At 46.2% G+C, this 12,053-nt stretch overlaps 1 protein-coding gene across 1 annotated transcript; it reads right to left on the bottom strand.

Annotated features, from left to right (window-relative positions):
* Nucleotides 1-431: 431 nt before the first annotated feature.
* On the bottom strand, nucleotides 432-6,042 carry LOC307230761 (odorant receptor 131-2-like; the record flags this gene model as incomplete). Its single annotated transcript, XM_080001197.1, has 4 exons — nucleotides 432-1,208; nucleotides 2,882-3,063; nucleotides 5,619-5,763; nucleotides 5,947-6,042. 4 exons carry the CDS (start codon nucleotides 6,040-6,042, stop codon nucleotides 432-434), a joined length of 1,200 nt encoding a protein of 399 aa, XP_079857323.1.
* Nucleotides 6,043-12,053: the final 6,011 nt, after the last annotated feature.

The following is a 12,053-nucleotide window of genomic DNA, read 5'->3' as shown; positions in this document are numbered from 1 at the left end:
CAGATTACGCAAATTAGATAAATACATCATGGCGGACTTTTATGGTCCAGGAGGCCTTTTTGAAGAGCACATTGAGCTGGACTTGTGTGTCAAATTTCAAGTCAATCAGAGTCACGGTGTAAGGTGCGTGGAAACCTGTATGGAACAGTGAAATCCTCCAGTAGGACCTGGTGGTTGTTGCAGTTTGCTAGCGGCTAAGCCATTTGGAGACGGTTTATGACAGCACAGCCTGAGGTTCTCTTTCAGCGTAGGGACAGTGTGTGAAGATCTTTGGCTTGACTGGACTTCTGTGTGTACCTCCCTAAATATCAGCACAAGGCAGTTAATTATCAAGGTATTTAACTTATTTGTAATCCATACACATGAACCTTATATTGTAATATTTTGATCACGAGGCCAGATGGGACTCAGTGAGCTGTCTTCTTGGTAATTTATGCTTCACTACCATTGTGCCTTTTACAAAGCAAATGCCTCTTCAGGTACTTCCTGAAGGTTTTGTCTCGCAAGCCATAGATGATAGGACTGATGAGGCGAGGCATAATCTGGATCAAAACGTAGACAGTAAAGCGAATGGACGGCAAACTCGCTGGAAACAGGTACGTCAGCCCACTGGTCACCAGGTGGGGGACGTAGGTGAGCATGCAGAGAATCAGCTGGATGCCGTGGAGCAGCACTGTGTTTCTGGCCTTCCTGGCATCTGCTGCCACCGCCTTGGCAACGAATAGTATCCTGAAGTAGGTGTAGAAGAGTGTGAACCAGACCAGGAGCAGGAAGACAATGTAGGAAACGTCTCTCTTCTTGTTGATGATGGGGTTTGAAAAAACTGTCTCACGGAGACAGAAAACCCTGGAATGGAAAAACATGCGAGGCTCCGTCGCCAGGGTGACCAACAGATCGGGAAGGAGCGACAGCCCGCTTGTCACCCAGATCAGACCGATCGCGATGTAGATTCTCTTTATTGTGCAGATCTGGACGTGGCGGAGGGGCAGACACACAGCGATGTAGCACTCCATTGCCATCATGGCCAGGTTCAGCGGAGTGTTCAGGTTGACCTGGACGGCCACCAACACCAGGAAGATGCAGAGTGACACATTGATGGTGAACACGATGTAGCTGAGGACCTGAATGATGATGCACATGGTCAGGAGGATTATGTCGTTGATCACCAGGTGGATGAAAAGGACGTAGCGAGGGTTTATGTGGAAGATCTGGAGGGAACAATAGACGGAACATAAGAGGAAAATTGAGTAGAACAACATAGAACATTTGAGATTCCAATGGAGTGTTATTATAAAAGGCTTCTAATACAGGAAAGAAAAAGTACTGTATTTATAATATTATTAAAAAGGGCAAATTAATGAATGGATATTAATGAACTCTACAAAGCTTCTTCCAGTCATTTAGACATTGTCTAGAACGTTTTCAATTAATCCTTTCAGTCTAGATATACATCGATCAGCCACAACATTAAAACCGCTGACAGGGGAAGTGAATAACATGGATCATCTGGTTCCAATGGCACCTGTCAAGGGGTGGGAAATTTTAGGCAACAAGTGAACAGTCAGTTCTTGAAGTTGATGTCTTGAAACAGCGTAAGGATCTGAGCCACTTTGACAAGGACCACATTGTGATGCTAGACGACTGGGTCAGAGAATCTCCAAAAGCACAGGTCTTGTGGGGTGTTCCCGGTATGAGGTGGTTACTACCTACCAAAAGTGGTACAAGGAAGGACAAAAGGTGAATGGGTGACAGGGGGCGTTGGGAGGGCAGCTGGTCTGGTTCGATCCCACAGAAGAGCAGCTGTATCACAAATTGGTGAAAAGGTGAATGCTGCTATGATAGAAGGGTGTACAACACACAGTGCATGGCAGTTTTCTGCGTATGGCAGCGCTCAGAGTGTCCATGCTGATCCCTGTCCACCACCCAAAGCACCTACAATGGACGTGTGAGCATCACAACTGGACCATGGAGCAATGAAAGAAGGTGGCCCAGTCTGATGAATCACATTTTCTTCTACATCAAGTGGATGACCTGGTACGTGTGCATCATTTAACTGGGGAAGAGATGGCACAAGGATGCATTGTGGGAAGAAGACAAGCCAGTGGATGCAGTGTGATGCTCTAAACAATGTTCTGCTGGTAAACCTTGGGTCCTGACATTCATGTGGATTTTACTTTGACATGTACCACCTACAGAACATTGTTTTATACCAAGTACACCCCTTCATGGTGACGGTATTTTTTTTTCAGGAATGGTTTGAGGAACATGATAAGGAATTAAAGGTGTTGACTTGGCCTCCAAATTCCCCAGATCTCAATCCCATAGAGCATCTGTGGGATGTGCTGGAACAACAAGCCCCATCCATGGGGGCCTTGCCTCCAACTTTCAGGACTTAAAGGATCCGCTGCTAATGTGTTGGTGCCTGATACCACAGGACACCTTTAGAGGTCTTGTGGAGTCCATGCCTCCACGGGTCTGAACTGTTTTGATGGCATGAGGGGGAGCTATACAAAATTTGGCAGGTGGTTTTTATGTTGTGGCTGATCGGTGTACAGTGTATATTGGTGTCAAATTGAGTTTTATCCCTTTTACGAATCTGCGTACACATTTCACATAACATAGCTCACATTTTTAACATTGTCTCTATTTTTGGGTTTTGGGAAATACAAACAATATGTTGAGAAACCTTCCTTAAAATCATATCCTGATCCACATCCTCCATGTACCACATATTTTGTTATTTCTTAAAGCAATGGCACAAGTTAGTTTCATCAATGCAGAATCAAAAGTATACACTTAAAGTCATTAAATATTACTATGATTTCTCTCAGTGTTCAGATCAGTATTAGTTGTATTAGCAGCAACAAAAGGACTGTCCAACCTGGTTCTTGTGGAAGGTGTGCACCAGAGTTCCATTGATGTAGATGATGGAGACGCAGAGGGCGACGGTGAACACATTCTTGATCATGGCTGTGCTGAGCCCGTCTCGGCTGAACGCCACGCTGGTGGCGTTTGTCTCAATCCTTAAATAGTTTATGGGTCCAACGTCTCGGTTCTGGAAAGCTGAGCAGAAAAGTTGTGCATTTTTAGTCTGAGGGATTAAATGAGGCAATATATGCTCTAAAAGTGAGCTGATACTAACACAATTACAATAGTATGCTGAGTTGTACATCATCAGTAAGGACATTGACATCAGATTTTTACATTTGTTTATTCAAACATAGTTTTTACAATTGGTTTATCTATTTATCATGTACTTTTCTTTTTTGACTATCTTTTGATTAGTATTTGAATGAATATTTTTTCTCAATACATCAATTAGATTTAGAATTAGGCATATAGAGATGCAATTACTAAGTTTTCCAGTTGACATGCAAGTTTTTCAATGTCCAAACTTAGCCCATTTAGGTTTCACAATATGATTTCATTCTCCCAGCACGGTGTACAGTCCACAGAAGCAGTCAATGAGTTAAATATCAAAAACTGTTTTATCATCAGCAAATCTCTGAAGCAGCGTAGTTCACTAATGATGTGAACTCACTAAGTAAGGCACCAGAGAACAACACAGAACAACACAGGTCATACATCACATTCACAAGATGAAGAGAATAATTAAAGAGAAATAACGGGGATTAAAATATCTCCAATTCTATAAAAGTGAATGGGTGTAGCTGAAAAACATGTCCAGCTGTATTCGTCACATAAACCATCCTGTTTTTGCCATTGAATCTACCTGAAGTTAAGACCACGCCATCGAACAATCTCAACCAGGATATTTAAGAAGAATCAGAATACAGGGACCATTTCCAGGGAATTTGAGTTAATCTGCTGAATCCTGCTTCACCAACCTGATGCTTCTGCTCACCAAGCAGATGCTACAGCGTGTGCATGCTGTGCAACAGGAGTTTAAATACAGGAGCTCCGTCCAAAAGTCATGGGATTCACTTCAGACAGCGCTGTGCACGTGACATGTGCATGTGGGAAAACAATTTGTACAGAACGCAATAGAGCCCATATTGATATAATATTTTGCCCAACATGCACGTCCCCTTTGTGTGTATGTACTGTGCTCTAAACCCTGGAGATTTTACTTCTCAAAGCTAGAAATTAAACAATTGAAGGCTCAAACTCAAAAGAAACATTGAAATGATGATAATCACAGCGAGACGTGTATGAATACACCAATCAGTCACAACATTAAAAGTACAAACAATAACCACTAATATTGTTTCGCTCGACCCTTTGCCACCAAAACAGCTGTGACCCGTCGATGCATGGACTCCAAGAGACTCTGAAGGTGTCCTGTGGTATCTGGCATCAAGAGGTTAGCAGCAGATCCTTTAAGTCCTGGAAGTTGCGATGTGGGGCCTCCATGGATCGGGCTTGTTGTTCCAGCACATACGACTGATACTCTACCGGATTGAGATCTGGGGAATTTGGAGGCCAAATCAACACCTTGAACACATGTCAAAGTAACATCCACGTGAACCCCAGGATCCAAGGTTTCCCAACAGAACATTGCCCAGAGCATCACACTGCATCCACCGGCTTATCTTCTTCCCAGAGTGCATCCTGGTGCCATCTCTCTCCAGGAAAACGATGCACACGTACCTGGCCATCCACATGACGTGTAAAAAAACGTGATTCATCAGATCGGGCCAACTTCTTTCATTGCTGCATGATCCAGTTTTGATGCTCACGTGTCCATTGTAGGTGCTTTTGGCAATGGACAGGGGTCAGCAGGGCATTCTGAAGAGTCCAATACACAGCAAGCTGCCATGCACTGTGTGTTCTACACCTTTCTATCTTAGCAGGATTAACCTTTTCACCAATTTGTGCTACAGTAGCTCTTCTGTGTGATGGAACCAGACAGACTTTACTTCACTCCCCACGTGCATCAATGAGCCTTGGGCGCCATGACCCTGTCGCCCGTTCACCGGTCGTCCTTCCTTGGACACTTTTGGTAGTAACCACTGCATAGAGGGAAAAGCCCACAAGACCTGTGCTTGTGGAGATGCTCTGACCCAGTCGTCCAGCATCACAATGTGCTCCTTGTCAAAGTGGCTCAGATCCTTACGCTGCTTCAACACATCAACTTCAACAACACTTGCTGCATAATATAATAATAATATATCCCACCCCTTGACATGTGGTATTGGAACCAAATGATTAATGTTAATCACTCCACCTGTCACTGGTTTTAATGTTATGGCTGGTCAGTATATATTTCTGTTTTTTATATGACTTCCATGATAAACAGTAAAGCCAATTCAGAAAGATCAGATCCCTTTGGTTTTACCATATTATACCTGATGATGATAAAGCAAAAGCAGGCTTTGAGGATGTTTTGCAGACTTGTGAAAATGAAAAACTGCAATATCACAGACACATCAAATGGAGTTCAGGTGCATCCTGTTTCCATTGATTATCTTGAGGTGTTTCTCCACCTTGATTGGACTTACCTGCAGTAAATCAATTGATTGGTCATGGTTTGAAAAGGCCACTGTCAATGGAAGTTCTCACAATTGACAATGCATTTTATGATGTATACTGGCAATTGAACTCAGATGTAGACACGGGAGGCAGACAGAGGTTTTAACTGAATTTTTACTACAAACTGGGGAATGATCCAGGGGATCCAGGTGAAACAGGCAGGGAGGCTGTCAGAGGAAGCTCGCGGTTGACAAACTGGAGCTGGACGGACTGGTAGATCCAGAACAGGTAACACAGGAACAGGGAGGCTAAAAGCAAGCGTGACGCGATCTGGCACCAGAGGTAGGGAACAGCAAAGGTTAAATGCAGGTATTTAATAGCTGGCAGCTGCCATTCTCACAGTGGCGTGGGCCTGATTACTGATCACTATCAGCTGTGGAAACAGGCCATGAGCAGAGGTTAGAGAGAGAGAGAAAGAAAGAAAGACAGATATAAAAGCCACCAAACACTCACATTCACATCAAAACTGAAAAAGAGGAACACCAAAGAAAACCACACGCACAATGCACACATGGGGTTCATGGGGGGCAGGCTGGGCAGGTGTGACATTATGTCTGGGCAAAAACCAAACCATGAGCTCTAAAGAATTGTCCATAGACCGCCAAGACAGGATTGTGTGAAGGCATGGATGTGGGGAAGGGAAGAAAAAAACAATTCTACAGCTTTGAGGGTCACAGAGAACAACGTGGCCTCCATTTGAATGTCTTCCTGAGACTCTTCCAGGATCAATAGGAAAGGTGAACAGAACAAAGTACAGAGGGATTCTGAACCAGATGAAAAAGATTGAAACTCAGATTAAAACCCTCCACAGCAGGTACATTAGACTGAGGTGGAGGTTCCCCTTCCAACTGGACAATTACCAGGAATGGCTTTGGGACAAGTCTGACAATGTCCTTGTGAGGACGAGCCAGACCCAACCAGAACCCTAACCTGAGAATGCTTCCCCTAGAACCCTGACCTGAGAACGCTTCCCCTAGTACCCTGACCTGAGAACGCTACTCCTAAAACCCTAACCATAGAATGTTACCCCTAGAACCCTAACCATAGAACAATACCCTGAGAACCCTAACCCTAGAAAGCTACCCGTGAACCCTAACCCTTGAACACTTCCCCGAGAACCGTAACCCTTGAACGCATCCTCTAGTACCCTGACCCTAGAACGCTATCCTTAGAACCCTAACCATGAAAAGCTACCCTAAGAACCCTAACCCTAGAACGCTTCCCCTAGTACCCTGACCTCCATGTGTTTGTATTCAACTACTGTATGTCTAACAAACACTTTAGAACTTGGTTTACAATGCAATGTGTAGCGACCCTGAGCAAGACTAAGCTCACGACCTGACAGGATGTGGTTTAGTATACCTTTGGCAACACAAAATTGACAACTTGCATCTTTACCCCCCTCTGGTTTTTAGGCTGCAAGGGACCATTGTTCAGCAAACACAGCCATGGGTACGATGGAAGGCCTGAGCACACAGGCAAAGCTCTGATCCAGTAGAAACTACACACTTCCAGACTACAGCTTGGTGTAGTCGACAGGGTTGGTTATCGTATCTCCGGACAGATGGCAGTGAGGAGTCGTATATATGGAACATGTAACAGAGTGGAGACGACGAACTGGACATATGTCAGGTCCTGTAGGATGGAGGTATTGCAATATTTTGTTATGTTGTAACAGTGCATCTAAGGGATGTTGTCTTAATGCATAATTATAGATAGAAAGACAGAGTGATTATTGCTATTGTCTTTCTTTATGTACAAGGTCTATATTTTTGTTAACACCACATCACCTAAAGATATGAAATTTTCCACTGAAAATAAATGGTTTGGTAATGAACTGCTTTAGTGATGCCAATACATTCACAGTTTCTAAAAGAGTGTACATATTTACACTGAGCAGCAAATTTGGGGACTCAGAAACCTGGAGTTATACATAAATTGTGAAAGGAAGTCAATCAAAGAACTTGCCACTGCAGCCGAGCGGAGCAGTCACTGGCCGTGGCTGAAACGGAGGGACGCAATATGGGCTGCCAAATAATCATGTTGGTGCCATCGTGTGACACACACTCAGGCCTGATCAACCTGTGACGGGCCAACATCGGCAGAGGGTGTCTTGTGTTAAATGGCTGAAACACCCAATGAAGACGGGGCACACAACTGAAGATGTGTCGCATTGGTGGCCCGTGATCTGCGCAAAACTCACCCCACCCAAGATGACATTCTCAACCATCTCAATTGTTTTACTGAAAATTTAGGGATTTTAACAACTGGTCCTATGAAGAATCCTGATATATGGTGTCAAAACCAGTGACCGCTGGGAAAGGGCAGCTGGCAACCCGGGAAAGACCTGGTGACGGCCTGAAGAGACTGCTGGCAGGAGGGAACAGACCCCAACAGGGCTGGCATGGGTTAGGTACCCATGTTAGCAGGAGCCTTTCACCACACAGTGTCTTGGATCCACCCAACAATGGCTACGAAAAGTTCAAAATGAAAAACACCCCTTGAGTCTGCGAGAGCGGGGGCGGAAGATGACTCGTTGGCGGACCACACGGTAACAGACCCTGGAACGGAAACGACAACGAAGCAAATGTTCAGCACGGTAGTTGACGGAATAACATCACTGGCGGGACACAAGCTACAAAGCTGCATCTGTGGCTGGAAAAAGGTAACATCAGAGAAGGGTCTCAAGATCCACCAGGGCAGGAAAAAGTGCCTGAGAGAGCTTTGCGAGGGGCCTCGCATTGACCACTACTTCCTCAGAGGTAGGGCAAATCAGTCGAGTGAAGCCCAGCGGCAGGATATTCACCACAGTCCACAGGGTATCAGAACCCCAGACGAAGCTCAACCAAGCACAGATCCACCAACGGACATGAGTCCAGAGCCCACCCAGCCACAGACAGCAGTAGAGAGGAAGATGAATGGACGGAAGCCTCTAGTCTTGTGGCCTAAATCCTGCCAGAAAAATGAGTGGGAAAGCATAGACACAGACCTTGTCCATATTCTAGAAGGTCTGAAAGGCTGCGTGGAAAGAGAGCTGGACAAGATTGGAGAGATCATTTACAGCTATGGAGCGGAGAGATTTGGGGTGAAAACTACGAACCTTCAGACACAGAAAGATCCATCAGCAAATCTCAAGTCCAGGAGACAACAAGAGATCGAGCGACTTGTGAAATGAAAAAGGAACCTGAGGAAACAATGGAGGAAGGCCACAGCAGTGGAAAGGAAAGGACTTGATGCACTACAGGGCAACATCAAGCAGCGTCTTGCAACACTGCGAAGAGCAGAATGCTTGAGAAAGCAACATAACAAGAAAGAGCGAACGAGGACTGCCTTCTACAGAGATCCCTACAAGTTTGTCAAAGACCTCTTTGTCAAGGAGAAAAGTGGGACCCTCAAAGTACCCATAAGGGAACTAGAGGAGCACCTGAGGAAGACCTACTCCGACAACCAGAGGCATGTGCCAGCCAGCATTCCCGATGACATGCCACCAATTCAACCACCTGAGTACCAGCTGGAAGCAAGGCCCCCTAGTTGGAGCGAAGGTGAGAGCACAGTAAAGCGGGCAAGAACAGCCTCAGCCCCTGGGCCCAATGGCGTTCCATATAGGCTCTATAAGAACACGCCGGGCGTCTTGAAGTACCTCTGGAAGCTCATGAAAGTGGCATGGGGAAAAGGAATTATACCAAAGGCATGGCGACGGGCAGGAGGGATCCTGATTCCCAATGAGAAGAATTCCTCAACCATCAAACAGTTCCACCAGATCAGCCTCCTGAATGTGGAAGGAAAGATATTTTTCAGTGTTGTGGCCCAGAGGCTCTCAGTATTCTTGCAGAAGAACAACTTTGTCGACACCTCAGTGCAGAATGCAGGGATAAGTGGATTCTCAGGATGCATGGAACCCACAAATGTCATCTGGCAACAGGTACAGACAGCCAAGAAGGAGAAGAAAGACCTGCATGTAGTTTTCTTTTTCTTACCAATGCCTTCGGGTCAGTGCCTCATGAGATTTTGTGGACGGCGTTCAACTTCTTCCAAGTCCCAGAGGGTATCATAAGGCTGGTTAAAGCCTACTTCCAAGACCTCCAGTTCTGTGTTACAGCACAGGCCATTACAACTGCTTGGCAACACCTCGAGATAGGCATAATGGCGGGCTGCACCATCTCTCCACTGGCGTTTACCATGGCAATGGAGCTTATTATTCGAGCATCCCGATGGGTGGTTGGAGGGGAACGGTTGAAGAGCGGGCTGCATCTTCCTCCAATCAGGGCGTACATGGACGACATAACAACAATAACAACAACAAACGCATGCACCAAACGCCTGCTGGATAAACTCCAGGGAAAAAATCAAATGGGCCCGAATGGAGATTAAACCCAGCAAATCCCACAGTATCCCCATTGTCAAAGGCCAGCTCGCCAATGAGAGGTTCCATGTCAACAACGAGCCAGTACCAACAGTTCTGGAGAAGCCTATCAAAAGCCTTGGCCGCTGGTATAGCGCAGAACTCAAAGACTCGAAGCAGGTGGAACAACTCAGGCAGGATACAATCAGTGGCCTCAAGCAGATCAACAACACTGCTCTCCCCGGGAAGCTGAAGCTGTGGTGCTTTCAGTTTGGGCTGCTGCCCCGTCTCATGTGGCCAATTTCCATCTATGAGGTCACTCTATCCCATGCCAATCGGCTAGAAAGGCTAGTAAATGCACAAGTGAGGAAGTGGCTTGGACTGCCGAGATGCCTTACCAGCATTGGCCTGTATGGCAGCGGAACCCTCTCCCTGCCAATCTCAAGCCTGGTGGAGGAGTACAAATGTGCCAAATCAAGGCTGGAGATGACTCTTACAGAATCCCGGGATCCATTTGTCAGAGGTGCTGCTCTAATCCTAACAACGGGGAGGAAATGGAAGCCATCGGCAGCAGTAGCGGTGGCAAAGACGGCCCTCAGGCACCGGGATGTAGTGGGGCATGTCCAACATGGCAGAGGGGGCCTAAACTTGGCAACAACAACATCCACATGGCAAAAGGCTACTCCAATCGAACGGTTGTAGAGGAGGTGCACCACCAGGAGGAAGCAGCCAGGTGTGCCAAGGCAGTCTCTCAAGTCCAGCAAGGCCGCTGGATGAAGTGGGATGGCGTGGAGAGGAGGAAAATTACATGGAGCGAGATGTGGGGCATGGAGTCGAATAAGTTTCATCGTCAGAGCCACTTATGATGTCCTGCCCTCCCCAACCAACCTACATCTCTGGTATGGAGAGGACCCAGCCTGTCTCCAGTGTGCAGCCCCAGTAACCTTCAAACACAATGTCTTCCTGAGACTCTTCCAGGATCAATAGGAAAGGTGAACAGAACAAAGTAAAGAGGGATTCTGAACCAGATGAAAAAGATTGAAACTCAGATTAAAAGCCTCCACCGCAGGTACATTAGACTGAGGTGGAGGTTCCCCTTCCAACTGGACAATAACCAAAAATGGCTTTGGGAGAAGTCTGACAAACCCAAGTATCTCCATTGTCAAAGGAGATACCCATCTTGGTGGGTTGCAACCCATCCTGGTGGGTACCTTCCCACGGAGAACAACCTTCATGCGGGAAGGGAAGAAACGGCGGACCAAGCCATCACTCCCAGACTCTGGCCCACTGAACGCAGCCCGGGATTGGGAAATGCAGGTAGACCTGCAAATTGCAGTTAGCAACCTGCGCCCAGATCTTGTCCTCTGGTCCAAGTCCTGCTGGCGAGTCTTTATCGTTGAGCTGACTGTCCCATAGGAGGAGGCCATCGATGAGGCATTCGAACGGAAGAGGCTGCGGTATGCCAACTTAGCAGCAGAGGCAGAGGGGCGGGGCTGGAATGTGAAGATGCGGCCAGTGGAATTGGGCTGCAGAGGTTTTGTAGCCAAGTCCACCACAAGGCTCTTGAAGGAGGTAGGGATCAGAGGGCAGGCCCAAAGGAAGGCAATCAAAGAACTTGCCACTGCAGCCGAGTGGAGCAGTCACTGGCTGTGGCTGTAACGGAGGGACGCAACATGGGCTGCCAAATAATCATGTTGGTGCCATCGTGCGACACACACTCAGGTCTGATCAACCTGTGGTGGGCCAACCTCGGCAGAGGGTGTCTTGTGATAAATGGTCGAAACACCCAATGAAGCCGGGGCACACAACTGAAGATGTGTCGCATTAGTGGCCCGTGATCTGTGCAAAACTCACCCCACCCAAGATGACATTCTCAACCATCTCAATTGTTGTACTGAAAATTTAGGGATTTTAACAACTAGTCCTATAAAGAATCCGTGAAAGGGTTGACATTTATGGACTGTACAAAATTATTTACAATGCCATAGCATCATTTCTTGAACTTGAACTTGTACATTTGGCCTGTGAAATAAAATGCAGCTGATCAGTGCTTTGAATTAGGTTTCATGTTCTATATAAGACAATAGTTTCTCAATGTATGTTACGTAGCTTTAAGAAGAAAATGTCTTGGGTTTTAATGAGTCACTCGATGTTCACATGAACAGACACTTTTCTTTAAGATAATGACATCCTGTATTGTAAAGATCAGATCACATTC

Source organism: Zeus faber (genome assembly GCF_960531495.2).
Source record: "Zeus faber genome assembly, chromosome: 5".
Taxonomy (NCBI): domain Eukaryota; kingdom Metazoa; phylum Chordata; class Actinopteri; order Zeiformes; family Zeidae; genus Zeus; species Zeus faber.
This window is presented reverse-complemented; position numbering and strand designations above follow the sequence as displayed.